A 21,764-nucleotide genomic window follows, 5' to 3' on the forward strand; every position below is an offset into this window, starting at 1 on the left:
CCGTTCTTGCAGGAGAAACGTGGTATCTCCCTGTGGTATTAACTTGCATTTCTTTGATGATCAGTGATGTTGAGCATTTTTTCATGTATTTGTTGGCCATTTGAATATCTCTTTTGAGAAATATTCATGTCCTTTGCCCATTTTTTGATGGCATTATTTTTTTTCTTGCTGATTTGAGTTCCTTGTAGATTGTGGATACTTGTCTTTTTTCCGATGCATAGTTTGCAAATATTTTCTCTTATTCTGTGGTTGTCTGTTTGTTATTTCTTTTGCTGTGCAGAAGCTTTTTAGTTTAATTAGGTCCCATTGATGTATTTTTGTTTTTGCTGCATTTGCTTTTGGGGTCTTAGTCATGAATTCTCTGCTTGGGCTGATTGTTAGACGAATATATTTATTTATTTATTTATTTAGAGACAGAGTCTCGCTCTGTGGCCCAGGCTGGAGTGCAGTGACCGGATCTCAGCTCACTGCAAGCTCCGACTCCCGGGTTCACGCCATTCTCCTCTCTCAGCCTCCCGAGTAGCTGGGACTACAGGCGCCTGCCACCACGCCCGGCTAATATTTTGTATTTTTTAGTAGAGACGGGGTTTCACCGTGTTAGCCAGGATGGTCTCGATCTCCTGACCTCGTGATCCGCCCATCTCGGCCTCCCAAAGTGCTGGGATTACAGGCTTGAGCCACCGCGCCCGGCCAATGAATATTTATTGAGCACCAACCATATATGACAAACGATGTACTAGGTGCTGGGAATACAATGGAGAACTTACATGAATCACCAATCACACAAATCTCTTTTTATCTTTTTTTTTTTTTTTTTTTGCCTTACTTGAGAATTTGGGTTTTTGAGTAAACGCCATTATTCCCTTTTTTTGTTTTAGCACACTTTTACGTCTCAAACACCTAACGCACTGCTGCCCTGAGCAACCCGGAGGGGCCGGTTCCTGCACTCCGGCCAACACAACCTAAACCCCAACACGCCGAGGACGAATAAAGGCCAACCAACTTCCGCCCACCCAGTACAAACGTCAACAGACATTTGTAGATGAGGTCTTGTCAAAATTCAGAGGTGTCCTACGTCTGCTTTCCCAATGAGACAGTTCCTTTTTGTTTGTCTCAGAGACTGGGAATTTTTTTTTTTTTAAAGACTGTAGGCAGAAAAAACTCCCCAACTGGCTGTTGGGACAATCAAACGGGTCTAAGAAAATTCAGCCAATGAGAGTGCGAGAATGCCTCTGTGTTGGCCAATGAGAAGAGCGCGCCGTGCGCAGGGCCGCCCAATGGGGCGCAAGCGACGCGGTATTTGAATCCTGGAACAAGGCTACAGCGTCGAAGATCCCCAGCGCTGCGGGCCCGGAGAGCAGCCCTAACGGCGCCTCGTACGCTAGTGCCCTCCCTTTTCAGTCCGTGTCCCTCCCTGGGCCGGGCTGGCACTCTTGCTTTCCCCGTCCCTCATGGCGCTGCTCCGACGCCCGACGGTGAGTGTGTTCGGCGACCGCTCTCGGAGGCGAGTCCGTTGGCCCCACAGCTCCCCTGTCGCTTCTCTCATTTGCTCCGAGCTTCTCCGTCCCAACCTAGACTGCTTTTCTCTTCTCCGGAGCTCCCCGCTTCGCCCACGTCCCTGGCCCTGCGGCGGGTCGTCTCCTGCCGGCCTCTCCCCGTCTGGATTCCGCCCTCCCTGCCCCGGGGTGGGAGAAGTGTAGGAAAGCGCTTCCGAGATGGCATCTGTCAAGGGAGCCCCCAGAGCACTGGGCCTAGTACTCTGCGAGCGATCCCCGAGTGCTCTTCATTGCCAGAGAGTTATCTACTTACACGTTCCTGGGATTTCCCTCCCCCTTTCTTACAACTCCTTGCCAACTAAGGGATCTGTGGTGGGGGCTGGGAGGAGGACTGGAAGGGTTCTGTAGGCAGTAAAGTGTGCGTGTTTCATCAGGCAACTGCCAGGCTGTTTTTCTGATTGTTCACATTTCTTTTTGTATGACTTTACCATTTATTTCTGCACGCTAAGTCTTCCAGGCTACGTTCACTAATACATGGGTTTGTCCCCTTAAAAAATTTATTTACTCAAATGTAATAGAGATTTTTGAATATAGTTTGGACCAACGTGGCAGACTGAGAGAAAAGGGTCCAAATTCATTTATTTCATCCTTGCAGAGATCAAAGTGTTAACGGTGTTTTGGGTATTTTTCCTGTGGGCTTGAATTATGCCGGGACCTACTTTTTTCCTTTGCTGAAAGCTAGAGGGCCCTGACACACCTGAGTTCCATCATCTTGGCTATAAGGTTAGATAAAAGCTGCCAATTTTCCTTTCCAGATGAATTTAAATTTAGTTGCATTAGCTGGCTTCTACCCATAAGCATTACATTTTCAAACACTTTTTTCAGATTGGTAGTTGCTGCTGGAAAAAATTGAACAGCCTGACTTTTGAGAATCCTAATAGATTGAATATATTCAGCATTTAATTAATATCCTTTTGTGAATCTAAGTCCAACTGGCAAGGAATTTTTTATAATAATGTATTCTATAACGTTATTTAATAGTCAAAACCTTTCTGTTCAGGGAAGGCTTGAGTTTCCCTTGTCCCTCTATCCTGGTAGATCTACTCAGACCCCTTGTTGGGAGTTTTATTAGAGTCAGGACCCTGAACTCTGAGGGATAGGACATGCTGGTTTTTTGTTTTTTTCTTTTTTAATGAAATGTTTATCTCTTCTATAATAAGCTTTTTTTTGGTATGAATTGCTTTTCCTAGCAAGTTTTATTTCTAAGCACATTATGTCTAAAGCAGGTTAAAGTCAAGTGACAATTTTTATTTCATACAATTCCCACCTTCCCTGAGTTTGGGAGCTAAAACTGTATTATCCAAGGAAACTACTTCCATTCTAAATATCCTTAATATAAGAGAAAATCCATTTTATGGCAACCTCATTTTAAAAAGCTGTAGTTCTAAAAGATCATGCATACAGGAGCATTTCTTATTTGTAAAATGGCATAAGAATCAAAGCTAGTTTAGGTTTTAAACATCTGGTTTTTAAACAACCAGACCTATTATTAACTATTAATATTATAGCTTTATAATTTTTCATCTTAATTTACGTATTACCAAGCTCTGTAAAGGAAGGTTTTTAAGTATATGCCTTTAACTTGCAGGGATCTCTACCAAGTGATATAGGTACTATGATAAATAATCATTAAATAGTAATAAGCTTTGAAGTTCTCTTGCAGGCCCACTTGAATATTCAGAATAGTTTTGCAAGGTTAGTGGGAGGATCTTTATTATAGATAAAGTAGATGGGTGATTTGCCTAATTTAGAGTGATGTTATTAATCATGAATAGCCTTTTTTAAGACTTCCTGAAATGTACCTTTTCCATCTTGCAAATAGATCTTGAGGTATTGTCCTTTCCCAAAGCAATTCTAAATTTGAGTATCTAACATTAGCAAAGTATTTCAAATTCTTTCAAGGTTTCATTACTTTTTTTTTTTTTTTTTTTTTTCAGGTGTCCAGTGATTTGGAGAATATTGACACAGGATTTAATTCTAAAGTTAAGAGTCATGTGACTATTAGGCGAACTGTTTTAGAAGAAATTGGAAATAAAGTTACAACCAGAGCAGCACAAGTAGCTAAGGTAACAATTATGAAGACAGAATGTGAATACAGAGGCCGATTCTGTATAGTGCCGAGTCTCACAACACTGGCTGTCTTGCCCTATCATGTTTCTTTTTCCTTATAGAAAGCTCAGAACACCAAAGTACCAGTTCAACCCACCAAAACAACAAATGTCAACAAACAACTGAAACCTACTGCTTCTGTCAAACCAGTACAGATGGAAATGTTGGCCCCAAAGGTAGGAAGTTCTGAATTTACAAACATATTTAATGAGGTAGCCTGTTTTTAGCCAGACTACAAGGGTGCCTTTATCATTGCTGCACCTTTTAACGAACATTCATAGCTAGAACTCTCCTTTGAAGCAACAGTGTAGGAAATGAGTATATACACCTTTTTTTTTTTTATTTTTTTATTTTTTTTTTTGAGACAGAGTCTGGCTCTGCCACCCAGGCTGGAGTGCAGTGGCTGGATCTCAGCTCACTGCAAGCTCCGCCTCCCGGGTTTACGCCATTCTCCTGCCTCAGCCTCCCGAGTAGCTGGGACTACAGGCACCCACCACCTCACCCGGCTAGTTTTTTGTATTTTTTTTTAGCAGAGACGGGGTTTCACTGTGTTAGCCAGGATGGTCTTGATCTCCTGACCTCGTGATCCGCCCGTCTCGGCCTCCCAAAATGCTGGGATTACAGGCTTGAGCCACCGTGCCCGGCCATACACCTTTTAAATGATGGTACTTAATTTAACATTATGACCTTGAAGCTGGGCATGGTGGCTTATGCCTGTAATCTCAGCACTTTGAGAGGCTGAGGCAGGAGGGTCACCTGAGGCCAGGAGTTCAAGGCTGCAAGGAGCTATAATTGTGCCACTGCACTCTAACCTGGACAACGGAACAAGACCTTGTCTCTGAAAAAAAAAAACAAAAAACTACGACCCTCAGTAATAAAGTTAATTACCTTAATAACCAAATAAACGATGGAGTGGTTGGGAAAATTCATGGAATGAGTGAGATTTTTAGAGAGAAGCTGATAGGAAAGGGCACCTTTTTGGAGAGCAAAGTAGCAACAAAGATCAAGGTACCAAAGCGGAAATGGACCTATAAGCATGTCCTTTGGTTAAGGAGTCTGAAATACTTAACGGAGTCAGGCGGCTTGTGTGAGGAACCAGAAGATAAGACTGGGAAGAAGGTTGCAGTTGGATTTGAAGGTCTTGGGGATTTGAATTTTTATCCCATTAGGCTTGAGGAAACAGAGTTTTGGGGAGTAGAGAAATGATGAAAACAATGTAGGGAGGTAAGTTAGGAGGTATTGCACTTGTCCAAGCAAGAGCTGATGACCTCGAGCTAGCCCAGATCTTCCCTAAGCGCCTGCCCATACACTAGTATCAATACTGGGTATGAAGAAACAACATCAAATGTGTTAGGATGTCTCAGAACATCTTTCAGGGCCATCATCTTGTATTTAGGAAAGAATACTTTGGACACATGGCTTGCACGCAGGAGTGGTGTTCTTAACCACTTGGATATTAAATAAACCATTTGTGCAGTAAATGAACAAAAAGTAGGAAAGTCAGGAGAGGGCGGTAGCTTTGGTAAAGGTATCCTGTTTGGCTTCCGATTTGTTGAGGTAACAGAGGGACATCTGCCTGGAAATGCAGTTGGAAATGTGGCAGCAACATCTGAAGGCAAGGAATGGATTTGTCAGCTTTCTCCACAGAGATGATGGTTGAAAGCATGTTGCTCTTTATGAGAACTAAAGCTTAGAACAAATAGTTGAGATGGGACTTCCTTTAAGAAGCCTTCCCTTGAAGATTTCTATAATAGTGACCTCCTGAAAGTCAAACCCAAAGGCTGGTATTCAGACCTTGATGTCTTAGCAGTTGTGTAGTGTTTTGCATTTGTAAGGGTTTGAATGTGGTTCCTCCCACATCGCAGGAGGGCGATTTGGCAGTATATATATATTTTTCAGGGGGACAGAGTCTTGCTCTGTCGCCCAGGCTGCAGTGCAGTGGCTTAATGTCTGCTCACTGCAACCTTTGCCTCCCGGTTTCAAGCGGTTCTCCTGTCTCAGCCTCCCGAGTAGCTGGGATTACAGGTGCATGCCATCACGCCTGGCTAATTTTTTGTATTTTTTAGTAAAACGGCGTTTCACCATGTTGGCCAGGCTGGTCTCGAACTCCTGACCTCAGATGATCCACCTGCTTCCGCCTCCCAAAGTGCTGGGATTACAGGCGTGAGCCACTGCGCCTGGCGGTAATATATTTCAAATGGTTATTCTCTGTACCCCGTAGGTCTGTTTTTAATCCAAAGAAAATGATCAGAGGGATAATCAAGTACTTTTAAATAGTGCTGTGATGAATGTCTCTTATAGAGTAGAGAAGTTCTAGTTAAATCCGTTTAAGGAAATACTATGCAGCCATGAATATGATGTTTTAGTAGAATATTTAAAGGCATCAAAATGCTTGTAACATTAAGTGGAAAAATCAGATTATAACAATATATAAACAGTGCAACCCCAGATTTCCTTTCAAAATGTACATTTGTATGCAGAATATTGAATGGTAGTTATTTTTGAGTATTATGTTGGACTTAAGATTGACTTGCATTTTCTTCCTTAAAAGTTCAGACTTTTATCATGGGTACCTATTACTGTTCAAGTTAGAGAAGAAGAAAAGAAGACTTTTTTTTTTTTTTTTTTTTTTTTAAAGCAAAGAGCTCAAATATGAAAGAAACAAAGAGAAAAATAGTTTCCTCCTGTGACTTCCATAACTTCACCCTTTTTGCGTTTCCTTTAATCCTTGGCTGACTCCTTTTTCTCTTGCTTCATGGCAAAATTGAGGCGACTGTTTGTTTGAGATAAAGCATTATGGACCTGTAGCTCAGTTCATATAAAAATCAGTTCCAGGATTGAAACATACAGCTACATGTTCTAGATTTAGAAGTTATCAGGAATTAATGAACAACAGTTATTTCCAATTCAAATACATTTCCCTCTGAGAAACACAGTAGTGAAGGAATCTCTAAGTCCATGATTTAGGTAGAGCCACACCTTCTGGCAGGTGAGTCCCTCTGCCTGCCTGTCTCTGGTCAGCTCTCTGGCTTTTACTTTGTCACCTGCTCTGTCTGCAGGGTTATCACTGTTCTTTAGAGCCAATCCCTGGAGGTGTGGAAATACCACTTGAGCGCACAGGTTTCTAGCAATTTTCCTGGAAAGATGATAACATAAGCCATGTGTCCATGATAGGAGATGTTCCCTGTCTTCTAACCAAATTTATACTATCCTTTCTGCAAAACTGGAGGGCAGGTTTCTCTCTTTGTGGCAGTTGACACAACTGAATCACAAAGTGAGACCTTGGAAGAGTTCCAGCCCTTTACAGGTAGTCATAGAAGCTTATTATCCTGCAGGTTTTGAAGAAAATGGTGTTTTTTGCTGATTAATGAGGCTTTGGTAAACACAGTAGTTTGAAAGGACAACGAAGGCTTTTTACTAGTCCCATGTTTGCTGGACACTGGGGAAACAAGTTGAATAAACCATTGACTCTGTCCAGAGGAGCTCCCAGTCAAGTTGGAGAACATAGGAGTAAAAGCATGGCTTTATCTGTCACAGAGAGAGATGCACGCTTATGAGAGGTATACTGAGGAGTCATAGCTAGAACAGATTACCTGACCAGACGAGTAGGATCTTATAAAGGGTCTTACAATAATTAAATTATGTTGGAGTTCACAATGAATGCTTTAAGTAATTCTAAAGTAAGGGCCAGGGCAAGAATCTGTCTTAACCTAGTGACTTTTGTTGTTGATTGCTTGATTGATGGACGAGATCTCACTATGTTGCCCAGGTTCGACTCAAACTCCTACACACAAGCAGTCCTCCTACCTCAGGCTCCCAAAGTGCTGGGATCACAGATGTGAGCCACCACACCCAGCCCCTGGTGGCTTTTGGATATGGCTAAACTCAGTTGCACTTTTGAATAGGAGCCAGAAAAACATTCTAAACTGCTGTGATAGCACATGATAACCTCTGACTCCTTAAAGCAGACTTTTTGGTATTGACTGCCCTTCCAGGGGTGGGTGATAATGCTTATCCTTGAAAAAGCTAACCTTCAACTGAAGCTGCATATACTTATTACAATGCAAATCTGATTCCAGTCACTTGCTAAACTCCTTCAGTTGTTGCACCTTACCTTTGGATAAAATCTAAACTTCTTAGCCCAGCTCTTGTTCTGCTTTTCAGCTCATCTTCTCACACCTCACAGGCTATCCTGCTGACATCTCAAATCAATTTGCACTTCCCTGAATTGCCTTGATTTTCTTTGGTTTCCTTTTGCCTGTTCATCTTCCTTAAGGTCTTACCGTCTCTGGTACCCTGGGTACCTCTACTCATTTGTCCTAGCTCCTTGAGGTTTCCAGGTTTCCAAATTCTATTCTATTCTATGCTATTCTTTTCTTTCCTTTCCTTTCTTTTCTTTTCTTTTTTTTTTTTTTTTTTAGACAGAGTCACACTCTGTCTCCTGGCTGGAGTGCAGTGGCATTATCACGGCTCACTGCAGCTTCGATCTCCTGGGCTCAGGTGATTCTCCCACTTCAGCCTCCAAGTAGCTGGGACAACAAGTGTGCGCCAACATGCCTGGCTAATTTTTGTATTTTTTGTAGAGGCTAGGTTTTGCCATGTTTCCCAAGCTGGCCTCGAACTTCTGAGCTGAAGCAATCCACCTGCTTCAGCCTTCTAAAATGCTGGGATTACAGGTGTTAGCCACCGCACTTGGCCTGGGTTCTCAAATTCTTGAATAAATGGCATGCATGCCTGCATAGCTCTTGCTCACCTGGTCCTTCCTCAGTTTAAGACCTTTGATTTAAGAGGGGAGGACATGTTTTAAACTGCTCTCTGTTGTTGTTGTTGTATCCTCTAAGACTGGAAATTATAATCATTGAGCTTTACTGTAAATTAAAATTATTCTATCATAAAGCCCTCCTTTTTTTTTTTTTTTTGAGACAGAGTCTCGCTCTGTTGCCCAGGCTGGAGTGCAGTGGCACAATCTCAGCTCACTGCAACCCCTGCCTCCCGGGTTCAAGTGATTCTCCTGCCTCAGCTTCCTGAGTAGCTGGGTTTACAGGCGCGCGCCACCACAGGCCCAGCTAATTTTTGTATTTTTAGTAGAGACGGGACTTCACCATGTTGGTCAGGCTGATCTCAAACTTCTGACCACGCCTGGCCACCTCCTCTTTTTAAAAAATATTTTATTACCTTAATATATATTTGTATAGGTTAGCATCTTGTTAGGTTTTACTTGGAGAAGGACTTCTTTTTGAAAGCAATGATTTGGCCGGGTGCGGTGGCTCATGCCTGTAATCCCAGCACTTTGGGAGGCCAAGGCGGGCAGATCATGAGGTCAGGAGATCGAGACCATCCTGGCTAACATGGTGAAAGCCCGTCTCTACTAAAAATATAAAAAATTAGCCAGGCATGGTGGCAGGGGCCTGTAGTCCCAGCTACTCTGGAAGCTGTGGCAAGAGAATGGCGTGAACCCAGGAGGCGGAACTTGCAGTGAGCTGAGATCACGCCACTGCACTCCAGCCTGGGGGACAGAGTGAGACTCCATCTCAAAATAAATAAATAAATAAAAATTTAAAAAGCAATGATTTATTTATATTTCATTAATAAATGCTTGTTTTAACTACTTTATACATTTTTAATTTGTGTAATTTTTATAAATAATTACCCAGTCAGCATAGGAGAGTAAAATACTTAGTTGTATACTTGCTCAGTCTTCGCTCCCTTCTCCTATTTTATTTATAGACTGGAATATGTTTTTCTCCCTTTTAGTTGCCAGTTTTTCAATTTAGAATAAATTAGTTGAAGAGAAGAAAACATTATACTGCAGAAGAGGCTGCTACTAAAGTAGAATGATCAGCTCCAATAATCTTTGAACCCAGGTGGTCAAGTTTCTTTCATTTATTGAGCACCTACTACATATCAGGGATTATATAGATGTTTGAGGTACCTTAGTGGGCAAAACCAAATAATAAACGTAAGCTTTTAGAGCTTACATTCTGGCAGAGGTAGACAGAAAATAATACACATACTATATAAACTATAGAATTTTAGAAGTTTAGGTTTTATGAGAAAAAACAGAGATGAGACATATGGGTAGGGTGGGAGGACAGGGATTGGAGACAGGTGATAATTTTGTTTTTTGTTTGTTTATTTGGTTGGTTTTGAGGTGGAATCTTGCTTCGTCCAGCCCAGGCTGGAGTGCAGTGGCATGATCTTGGCTCATTGCAACCTCTGCCTCCCAGGTTCAAGCTATTCTCCTGCCTCAGCCTCCTGAGTAGCTGGGACTACAGGGGGGCACCATCACACCCAGCTAATTTTTGTATTTTTAAAGTAGAGACGGGGTTTTGCCATGTTGACCAGGCTGGTCTTGAACTCCTGGGCTCAAGCCATCCACCTGCCTTGGCATGAGCCACTGTGCCTGGCCAGATAATTTTAAATAGGAGTCAGGATAGACCCCATTGAGAATGTAACATTTAAGCAAAACTTGAAGAAAGTAAGGGAATTACCCATATGGACATAGGGGCAAGAGCATTCTGGGTAAGAAGAACCTGGTTTGAGTGAAGCAGTCAGGGGAGAGAAGCAGGAGATGGGTCAGCGAGGGAAGTGGGGAGGGCCAGATTATATAAGGTCTATAGGCCATTGAGAGGACTTAAATTTTCAGTTTGAGTGAAATTAGTTTTAAACAGATAAGTGTCTCTTGAAGAACTTCACATACGATATCTTGAATTATTCACCTCTTGGTATGAAATTTGTTTTGTCTTCAACATATTTCAAATGTGCTTATGATATTGATATTTAAGCCAGTTGGCTCTGCATGTATTTGTGGTTAAGGCTTCTCCTACATGTGCCTTAATTTGTTGGTGTAGGGTCCTTCTCCCACACCTGAGGATGTCTCCATGAAGGAAGAGAATCTCTGCCAAGCTTTTTCTGATGCCTTGCTCTGCAAAATCGAGGACATTGATAATGAAGATTGGGAGAACCCTCAGCTCTGCAGTGACTACGTTAAGGATATCTATCAGTATCTCAGGCAGCTGGAGGTGGGTGGGTCTTTGTGTTTTGGTTGTATAAGCAATGTGGAATTTATCACACAGCTGGGAAGGAAACAAGGTCAGCTTTTTAAACTTTTGATTCTACCCACAGGTTTTGCAGTCCATAAACCCACATTTCTTAGATGGAAGAGATATAAATGGACGCATGCGTGCCATCCTGGTGGACTGGCTGGTGCAGGTCCACTCCAAGTTTAGGCTTCTGCAGGAGACTCTGTACATGTGTGTTGCCATTATGGATCGATTTTTACAGGTAGGTGTGGCTTCAGGGACTTCACGCCAGTGGCTCATTGAACATTGCATTTATGCTTGGGAGATAGAAAACTAAAGTGGGTACTTCTGAAAAAAAGACCAAAAATCAAATTGTGAGAAGCCAAAGAACTTTAGGGACTAAAAAGGGAAGTAATCCAAATGTGTCAAGCCTTTGATGATGCTGACCAATATTGGGCATTTCTGTAAGACCAGTCAGCTAAAAAGCACTTGGGGGAAATATTGCATTGCCACAATCCTTCATCAGAGGAATATACCATCAGTTGGGCTGGAAGTCCATCTGAAGCCTGTAGTGCCTTTGGATGCTGGTTTTCTGGGCCTGCTTGCACAATTTCCATAGTTTGGTGCTCTTTGGTGTTAAGTTTTAAGTTTCCTCATCTGAAAAATGATGAGTTTGGCTAGGGAACCTCCACATTTCCAGCCAACTATGGCATTGAATCACTGTAGAAGAAGAAGGTGGAAGAAGAAGGTGTTTTTCTTAAAGGAGCAGGGGTGTGTGTGGAGTGGACTGAGAATGTAGTGTAATAAAGAGTAATATAAGAAAATGAGAGGCAAAAATAATCTTCAGCATATTTATCAGTGAGTAATGCACAGCCCCTACCCTGTTAGAAGAGAAAGCAGATATAAATCGCCAGTGTGTTATCTACCAAACAATAGCCCTGCAGATAAGGATTTATTTATTTAAAGTCAACATTCAGGATAGGGGTTTAGGTCAGGCACAAATTCTGTCCAAACAATGTAATAAAAATTACTTTACAATAATGGCCCTGAGATACTACAAAATCCCAGGTAGTATGCATTCCTCTTTGGGCAGGAAAGCACAACAATATTTTAGGTAGGTTTCTTTATTTTTTATTTTTTTGAGGCAGGGTTTTATTCTGTCGTTGCCCACGCTGGAGTGCAGTGACACAATCTGGGCTCACTGTAGCCTCAACTTCCTGGGCTCAATCAATCCTTCTGCCTCAGCTTCCTAAGAAGCTGTGATTATAGGCGTATGCTACCACACCCAGCTAAGTTTTTGATTTTTTATAGAGATGGGGTTTTGCCATGTTGCCCAGGCTGGTCTCAAACTCCTTAGCTCAAGTGATCCGCCCACCTCGGCCTCCCAAAGTGTTGGGATTATAGGCATGAGCCACTGTGTCCAGCCATGGTAGATTTTTAATAATGAGAGTTGAAGCAAGAAAAGCACAGAGTCCCAGTTTGGGAGGGGGAAAAAAAAAGCAATTAAGGGAAACACTTTTACCTAGCCTGAGAGTCTCCCTGACTCCAAAGCATTAGTGAAAGATTTTCTAAGCTGAATAATGGGTGTGCTTTTGGTAAGGATTAAGGAAATTAGCCATCCATTAAATTCTCACTTTTTTTCTTTGGCCTCATCTCTATTCCGACCATGCTTAGTGTGTCCGGTCAGGGCTGCCACAGATACTCAAGTCAGCATGAAGTTGTGGGAAGAGTGACTAGGAGCTTGGTATTCAGGCTTGGATTCTTCCCTTCTTGGCAACTGAATGATCTTGGCATGGTGTCTGAATCTGTTCTCAGGACATCTATTTGTAATTGAGGAATAAAATATGTCCTTCCTAGGATTTTTATGAGGATTAGATGAGACAGTATGTTAGAATCTTAGCACTGTGCCTAGCACACAGTACTTAATTACAGATAGCTGTCATGATCAGTGGTGGAACAGTCAGGTCTCCTGTGCCCTTATGAGGGCCATGAGCAAAGACAATGTGCACGTTTCCAGGACTGGGTTCCCTTTCCTCTTCTCCCACCCAAAGCTTCGCTCTTCTTGTTAGGTGTGACTTTTGATACATTAATTTTCCATTAGGTTCAGCCAGTTTCCCGGAAGAAGCTTCAATTAGTTGGGATTACTGCTCTGCTCTTGGCTTCCAAGTATGAGGAGATGTTTTCTCCAAATATTGAAGACTTTGTTTACATCACAGACAACGCTTATACCAGTTCCCAAATCCGAGAAATGGAAACTCTAATTTTGAAAGAATTGAAATTTGAGTTGGGTCGACCATTGCCACTACACTTCTTAAGGCGAGCATCAAAAGCCGGGGAAGTAAGTGCCTCCAACTCTGTAAGAGGCTGTTTTTGCTTGGTGTCTCATCCTAGAAACCTTCATCTAATTAAAGGAAAGCTTATTAATTTATAGGATGCATCCTTTAGATAAGTCTTAATGCTTACCTCATCAGTTCTTAAGAGAAAGGCCTCATGATCTATGTTTACAACATAGTGTGGGATAGAGTAATTCTTCAGAAGGATAAGTGAGTTAAGTGAATTGGAGTTCCTAGGCTTCATGCAGACTTTTGCAAGATAGTAATTACAGTTGTGATTCTTACTGTCCGTTGCTGTTGTTTCTTAGGTTGATGTTGAACAGCACACTTTAGCCAAATATTTGATGGAGCTGACTCTCATCGACTATGATATGGTGCATTATCATCCTTCTAAAGTAGCAGCAGCTGCTTCCTGTTTGTCTCAGAAGCTTCTAGGACAAGGAAAATGGGTGAGTGGTGGATTTAAGAAGAAATTAATTAGGCTATATTTTAGTCCCTCATAATATGAAAGGCCTTAGCATTTTTACAACACTGTCATTGAAGCAATTGGTTTTGTTTTGTTGTTGACACAGGGTCTCACTCTGTCGTGTGGGCTGGAGTGTGGTGGTGCCATCACAGCCCACTGCAGCCTTGACCTCCCAGGCTCAAGTGATCCTCCTACCACAGCCTCCCGAGTAACAGGGACTACAGGCATGCACCATGCCTCGCTAATTTTTGTAATTTTTTTGTAGAGACAGGGTTTTGTCATGCTGCCTAGGGTAGCCTTGAACTCGGCTCAAACAGTCTACCCACCTTAGCCTCCCAAAGTGCTAGGATTTCAGGTATGAGCCACTGTGCCTAGCCTGAAGCAACTGTTTAAAGTTCAAAGGCCTAAAGGAAAGCTGCTTGGAGAGGGGCGTAGGGGCTTGTGCTTATAGTTCTAGCTACTTGGGAGGCTGAAGGAGGAGGATCATTTGAACTCAGGCTCAGTTCAAGTCTAGCCTGGGGAACATGGAGAGACCCCTGTCTCTTGGGAAAGAAAGCAAGCAAGCTACTTGGAACAGTTCAAATAGAAGTGAGTTGACTATATATACCAGGGTGCATGTATGCATTATAGAGTTGTACAGAATGAGGAAGGCCACTAAGAACTGATATGTATAATTTCTTAGATATTATGTTAAGTGAAAAAGTTGTCAAGCACACAAGACAAAGGAAGGCCAAGGCCTGACTGATTTAGCCAGTAAGAATAGAATGAGCCACTTGTAGATTCAGAAGAGTAGCCAAGGTTGGCAGCTCCCTGGGTCTTTGTTTCACATGGCCAAAAGGATAATGTGGAAACAAATGGAGCTGGATGGCTGCAGTGCAAGCGACAGGTACACTGCTGTGGAGAAGCCAGTTGTAGACCACTGCTAAGCAGTCTTCTAGTCTGCAGGTATACCCTGAAAGCAGCACAGCAGAAAACTTCATCAGAACCTAGGGGATAAGAAGCTGTCTTGGCCGGGTGTCATGCCTGTAATCGCAGCACTTTGGGAGGCCAAGGTGGGCAGATCATCTGAGGTCAGGAGTTTGAGACCAGCCTGGCCAACATGGCAAAACCCCCGTCTCTACTAAAAATACAAAAATTAGCCAGGCATGGTGGCAGGTGCCTGTAATCCAAGCTACTCGGGAGGCCTAGGCATAAGAATCACTTGAACCCAGGAGACAAAAGTTGCATTCAGCCGAGATCGTGCCAGTGCACTCTAGCCTGGGGGATAGGGCGAGACTCTGTCTCCAAAAAAAAAAAAAAAAAAAAGAAGAAACTGTCTGGTGACAGCCTCCCAGAGGAGATAGGGAGGTGAATGGGAGATGGCTGGGCCACAGCTCTGCCCACACCTGCCATCCCCTCCTTTTTCCAGGAGGATCACAAAGCATTTTGCCAGGACCAATCAGCTGTGGTTCAGGCCTTGGCCTGTCCTATATGGATATAGGCAAGGTCACCAGGGCAACATGGTGGAGCTGTTCACCTAAACAATGTATATTGTAGTTTACATTTTATGCAAGAAAGTGTGTGTGTCTGTATGTATATATATTTATATATTTGTTTAATTTTTTGGTACAGGAGGAATAAACCAGAAAGAATGAAAGTGGATACTATGGGGTTCTGTGGAACAGGGTGGAGGTTGAGGATGAGAGGGCTTCTGATTGTAACCTTTTATTGACTTTTTCGATTTTTGAACAATGTAAATATTTTATGCAAACTTTAAATTGTAATTAAGTGGAAATAAACAATGTAACCACATGTGAAACTGGTAACAGAACACAGAGGAAAGAATTAATTTAAGTACTTGTTGCTTGAGCCCAGGAGTTCGAGCCCAACCTGGGTAGCATAGCAAGACCCCCATCTCTACAAAAAATTTAAAAATTAGCTGAGTATGGTGGTGCACACCTGTAGTCCTAGTTACTCAGGAGGCTGAGGCAGGAGGATTGCTTGAGCCCGGGAGTTCAAGGCTGAAGTAGCTATGATCATGCCACTGCACTCCAACCTGGGCAACAGAGCAAAACCCTGTCTCAAAAAAAGAAAAAAAAAAAAATCTATAACCTGAACACAGCATTCTGACTGAGCATCCTTAGTGGGATTTAAAGTATGACAAAACAAAGGACTAAAGTGGTAACATCAAGTTTACTTAGTAGGTTCATTGTTAATCTGTTGTTAAAATTCTGGAAGTATTTTATGTGTATTGTAGGATAAAACAAATTTATTCATGTTATTAAGGACTAAAATTTTCACTATAGGAAGAGTTTTTTTTATTATTAATTAGTTAATTTTTTATACAGGGTCTTGCTTTGTCATCCAGGCTGGAGTATAGTGCTGCTACTAAAGCTCACTGCAGCCTCAATTGCCTGGGCTCAAGTGATCCTCCCACTTCAGCCTCCTGAGTAGCTGGGACCCAGCCACACGCCATCATGCCTGGCTAATTTTAAAGTTTTTTCTAGAGATTGGCTCTCCTTATGTTGCCCAGGCTGGTCTCGAACTCTTGGGCTCAAGTGATCTTCTCACCTTGGCCTCCCAAAGTGCTGGGATTATAGACGTGAGTCACTGTGCCTGGCCTAAGAGAGAAAATATTAACAATTAAAAACTAAAGGTTAGTCCTCATGTAGGAAATAGCAAAACAAAAACAAAGGAAAACCCCTATTATGTTTTGAAAATAACGGCAAATTCAGAATAAAGGGTCTCAGAAACAGTGACAACTCAGTAGTAGTGAGCGTATTTAGTGCCCACATCTTGGATACTAAATACCATCATCTACTGTCAACTAGGGTTCATTAGTGAAATTGCTGATTTAAGGGCTATTGCAGGGGAAGTACAAGGTAAGCCTAGAAAAATTTGTGCCAGATAGCACACAAATTTTCAAAGATCAATGAGGTCACACCAAAGGACATAGGAGAGCTGGTCATGGCAGCATGTGCCTATAGTCCCAGCTACTCAGGAGGCTGAGGCAGGAGCATCCCTTTAGTCCAGGAGTCTGAGGCTGCAGTGGCCTATGATTGCACCACAATAAAATAGGAAGGGAAGGAGGGACATAGGAATGGGCTTGAAAGGGCTCTGGCTGACTGAATTAGAGCATTAAAAAGAATAATGATAGTAATAGATTGTAGTGTATAAAAAAAAGGATTCATGGGTCCATAATGATACAAAAAATAAAACAGGGGTTCATTTTTAAAAATCAGAATACCAGCTAATTAAAGTAGAATGGTAGAGTTAGAAACCACTAATTTTCAACCTGTAATGTAATAATTTATTCAAGCAAGGTGCATCAATGAATGCAAAAATCACTACATGGAATAATTTTGGGAAACAAGATTCACATGGTCTCAAATTATCATCCCATAGATACTTGTTAATTCTGTAGCAAAACTGCACATCTATGATGAAGTGGTCTGGTGGTTTCCACCTTCACCCAGTGATTAAGCTCAGCATTGCCATTGGCAGACAACCTGAGTTGCTGTGCCATGTTGTGCAGTAAGATGTATACATTATCACCTATTCATGCCCAAAACGTTTGACATGAATTAAATCATGAGGAAATGTGCAAATCCAGAATGTGAGACATTTTAAAAGGAACTGCCTGGATGCTTAAAAAAAGTCACTGGTGACAGTGTTTCTTATGTGAGAATGGTGTTATGGATAGGTACAAAAATGTACTTTTTAGAATATGCTTCTGAAATGTTTAGCAGGGATGTGCTGTGATATCTGCAAATTGCTTTCAAATGGCATAGCAAAAATTGTGTGTGAGTATACATATATAGAGAGAGGGAGAGGAGGAAAATGTGGTGCATGTTCATGATTGATCAGTCTACATGAAGGATATCTAGAGGGTCATTCTTTCAGTTTTTCTGTAGATTTGGAATTTTTTAAAAATAAAACATTTGAGGCAAAAATGCCACTGATACATGGTACCAATGGCTCATTTTTAGTCACCTTACTCTTAAATGTGCTTTGCTGTCCCAGTTTTCTGAGAATTGATTTCAAAATTCTAGAAATTGTGCATTATTTCAGTTTTTACTCTTGCTTCCTCTTTTTTCCCTTCAAAGTATTTTAGGATTAAGATTAAATTGTGTACACTGGGCAGTGGCTCATGCCTGTAATCCCAGCACTTTGGGAGGCTGAGGCAGGTGGATGACTTAAGGCCAGGACTTTGAGACCAGCCTAGCCAACATGGTGAAACTCTGTCTCTACTAAAAATACAAACTAAACTAAAAATACAAAAATTAGCTGGGTGTGGTGGCACATGCCTGTAGTCTCAGCTACTTGGAAGGCTGAGACACAAGAATTATCTAAACCCGGAAGGTAGAGGTTGCAGTGAGCCGAGATTGCGCCACTGCACTCCAGCCTGGGTGACAGAACCCAGGCATGGTGGCGCACGCCTATAGTTTCAGCTACTAGGGAGATTGAGGTAGGAGGATCACTTAAGCCCAGGATATCAAGGCTGCAGTGAGTTCTGATAGTGCCACTGCACTCCAGCCTGGGCAACAGAGTTGAGACCCGGTCTTCAAAGAAAAAGATTAAATTGTGGTTTAATTTGCCAATTATACCATGCATATGAAAAAAATGTAATTTTGCTTTTAGAATTTTTGTCACAGAATTCTTAAAGTCAGTTGACATACCTTTTTTTTTTTTTTGAGAGGGAGTCTTTCTCTGTTCCCCAGGCTGAAGTGCAGTGGTGCGATCTTGGTTCACTGCAGCCTCTGCCTCCTGGGTTCTAGCAATTCTGCCTCAGCCTCCTGGGTAGCTGGGATTACAGGCATGTGCCACCACGCCTGGCTGATTTTTGTATTTTTAGTAGAGACGGGGTTTCACCATGTTGGTCAGGCTGGCCTCGAACTCCTGACCTCAGGTGATCCGCCCAAAGTGTTGGGATTACAGGCGTGAGCCACCGTGCCTAATCTTTTTTTCCTTTTTTTTTTTTTTTTTAAAAGACATGGGCTCACTCTGTTGCCCAGGCTGGAGTGCAGTGGCCTTAATAGCTCATTACACCTCAAACTTCTGGGCTCAAGCAATCCTTCCTTCTCAGCTCCTCAAGTAACTGGGACTACAGGTGGACACCACCATCCTTGGCTAATTTTTTCATTTTTCATAGATACAGGGTCTCCCAATGTTACACAAACTGGTCTGAAATTCTTAAACTCAAGCAATCTTCTTGCCTTGGCCTCCGAAAGTGCTGGAATTGTAGACATGAGCCACTGGGCCCTGCCAATTTATGTATCTTCTTACATGATAAATCCTACTATCAATGGACAGCTGTTCTTTTGCTTGTATTTTGCTCTTTGGGAGGCTAGGTCACAAGACTTCTTATGGTGTTGTCTGAGTTCTCTCTGTTCTCTGGTGCTTAATTACACAGGGTTCAACAAGAGAATTGTAGGTAGTCCTACCTAGTTCTTCTGGATTTGATGGATTGGTGCTTTTTTAGCACAGTTTATTTCTTATTTCTGAATATCTTTCCCTGACTGACAGTATGTCTGTTTGGGTTCTTGAGCTCATAACAGAGACAGCTGGGGAGGGCTTTGACGCAGGGTTGTGTGAGATGTGGCCAGCACTGTAAAGGGACACTTTGTTTTAAGTGTCTCCTTTTTCATCCCCTTTCAGTGTTGTCACTTGAAGGACTCCTACCGGTGCAACCTCTTTAAAAGATCCTATGGGACCTTTGGCACTTGATTTAGCTAAGAGCTTCACAATGTCTTCATTTAGTCTGGTCTCAGGGCCAGAATCATCTTGCATTTACCAGCTGCTTTAGTGTTGCTGGTACTGTGGGAGTGCTTAGGACTTTGATTGAATTTCCAGAAGGTAAGAATATTTTTGTACGGCTTTTACATAAGTAATGTCATCATGTATGAGATGTGTTCTTCTAAAGAAGCAGAAGTTTTCTCTTTCCCCTCAGTCATGTGTGTCTGCTTCTTGTGTTTCAGAACTTAAAGCAGCAGTATTACACAGGATACACAGAGAATGAAGTTTTGGAAGTCATGCAGCACATGGCCAAGAATGTGGTGAAAGTAAACGAAAACTTAACTAAATTCATCGTAAGTACTATTGTTTCTTAAGCTGTGGAATGCTTTAGGTTCTGGGTTTTGTGTATATGTGGGGTGTGTGTGTGTGTGCTGTCATGTAAATATATTAATAACGTGAGAGTTTTAGCACAAATCCTTTATCCTTTATATTTTTCTGATATAGTATGGTGTGGAGCATACGGATAAACTCTGAGAGCAAACTTTCTTTGAAACAAAGTCGATAGGCTAGCCATGTCTAGGCCCAGTTCCTAGTCAGCCAGCCAGTTACTCAATGTGTTGAATTACTCTGTGCTCATACCAGTGTCCTGGGGAGGGCACTTTGCAAGCAGAGAAGGCTGCTCTGCATGGGATTGGGAAGAGAGAGGGCCCACTTCAAATGGCAGTGTGGAAGTAGGATTCAGGTGATGTTACTCAGAGCCTTTGTCCAGGATCTTTTGAGGCAATGATGGAAAAACACCTAATTAGCAAGCATGGTTAAGAGGGAAGACACCTATTCAGGGGGCATCCTGAGGGCGTGGTGTCTATCTCTGCATGGCCCACCTATGAGGAGGAACCAGAGGAGACTTAGTGCTGTCCTTGTGTGACACCAAACAGAGCTCACCAAGTGTGTTGTGGCAAAGAGCAAGGCATTTGAACGTCAGAAGAGTCTCAAGTGTCCTCACAACATGATTTGCTTCATGGTAGCGTACTGTGTGTTCAGTCCTGAGAGGACTGTCTGGGATTTGTTAAGTGCGAGTTGCCACCCTCTTTGATTGTCGGCTGTTCCTGCCAGGTCTGGTGAACCTGTTATGTCTGATGGCACTTAGGTGTCATAAACACAGCTCCCCCTCCCATCCCTCTGGTAGCCTATGAGAGGAAGCCTACTACTTGGACCTTGAAATCATTTGTTCTGATCGCCTGTGCTACCAGCTGGGTTTTATTCATTAATGGGGATGGAAGGAAATGGTCAGGCACATGTGATGAGCCCAGAGCTTTCACTGGCTTCAGCAATTGGGCATCGTCATTGTGATGGTGATTGTGGCCCGGACCTTTGAAAGTTGTGAATTAGACTAGGAATAAGGTACCAGTAGGGGTTCCTGACATGTGCTTAATCACAAATTCTGCAGGCCATCAAGAATAAGTATGCAAGCAGCAAACTCCTGAAGATCAGCACGATCCCTCAGCTGAACTCAAAAGCCGTCAAAGATCTTGCCTCCCCACTGATGGGAAGGTCCTAGGCTGCCATCGCCCCTGGGGATGTGTGCTTCATTGTACCCTTTTTCTTACTGGTTTAGAACTCTTGATTTTGTACATAGTCCTCTGGTCTATCTTATGAAACCTCTTCTCAGACCAATTTTCTAAATATATATTGAGGAAAAATAAAGCGATTGGTTTTTCTTAAGGTATCCCATGTGTATTTATTTGCGTATTCTGTACTGAAGAAATCAGTGAAAGCTTGCCTTGACTAATTTCTTTTTAAGCTATTATGAATAGCATGTAAATTATTGCCATTATGGCTTGGGCAAGACCTTTCTACCATTTTCTCAAACGGAAAAACTAGAACTTGGCCTCAGTGAACACTAAACCTATTCCTAAGCTTCTTGAATACAAATAAGTCTATTATGAAAATTTAAAATGGAAAGATAACCATGACACTTTCCTTTCTAGAAGCTAGTCAGCTGCTCTCTCATTCCTGCATTGGAACGCCTGGCCCAGAGCAACCCTTGTAATGGGTCCCTCTCTCAAAGGCATGGTTGAGACCAGAGAGAGCCATCCCATGGGTCACAGCTGGAGAAAATGGGCCTGTGGCATCCTCTTCAAGTTGAAGCTTGGGATGCATTTTCTCGTTGTGCAGCTTCAGGCACATTATGGGCTAAATGGCTTTGTATTTTTTTGTTTGGTTGGTTTTTAATGGGCATTGAACTTTTTTTTTTTTTTTTTTTTTTTTTTTTTTTTTTTTTTTTTAAGTTCTGGGATACATGTGCAGAACATGCAGGTTTGTTACATAAGTATCCATGTGCCATGGTGGTTTGCTGCACCCATCAACCCGTCATCTACATTAGGTATTTCTCCTAATGCTCTCTCTCCCCTAGTCCCCCACCCCGATAGGCCCCCAGCAGGGGTTTTCCCCTCTGTGTGTCCATGTGTTCTCATTGTTCAACTCCCACTTATGAGTGAGAACATGCAGTGTTTGGTTTTCTGTTCCTGTGTTAGTTTGCTGAGAATGATGGTTTCCAGCTTCA

The 21,764-nt window shown here is 42.3% G+C and overlaps 1 protein-coding gene across 1 annotated transcript; it reads left to right on the top strand.

Annotated features, from left to right (window-relative positions):
• Positions 1–878: 878 nt before the first annotated feature.
• On the top strand, positions 879–20,927 carry CCNB2 (cyclin B2). Its single transcript, XM_008016425.3, has 9 exons — positions 879–1,475; positions 3,494–3,622; positions 3,728–3,841; positions 10,517–10,687; positions 10,791–10,949; positions 12,789–13,025; positions 13,329–13,469; positions 19,444–19,554; positions 20,649–20,927. The coding sequence occupies exons 1-9, from the start codon at positions 1,452–1,454 to the stop codon at positions 20,757–20,759; spliced, it is 1,197 nt and encodes a 398-aa protein (XP_008014616.1). The 5' UTR covers positions 879–1,451; the 3' UTR covers positions 20,760–20,927.
• Positions 20,928–21,764: the final 837 nt, after the last annotated feature.

Source organism: Chlorocebus sabaeus, chromosome 26 (assembly GCF_047675955.1).
Source record: "Chlorocebus sabaeus isolate Y175 chromosome 26, mChlSab1.0.hap1, whole genome shotgun sequence".
Taxonomy (NCBI): Eukaryota; Metazoa; Chordata; class Mammalia; order Primates; family Cercopithecidae; genus Chlorocebus; species Chlorocebus sabaeus.

Excerpts from the sequence above, each read along its gene's own strand:
- CCNB2 (XM_008016425.3), top strand. The coding sequence starts at position 1,452 with ATGGCGCTGCTCCGACGCCCGACG. Across the intron at positions 13,026-13,328 it reads GAGCATCAAAAGCCGGGGAA|GTTGATGTTGAACAGCACAC; the intron begins GTAAGTGCCTCC and ends GTTGTTTCTTAG. Across the intron at positions 19,555-20,648 it reads AAAACTTAACTAAATTCATC|GCCATCAAGAATAAGTATGC; the intron begins GTAAGTACTATT and ends CAAATTCTGCAG.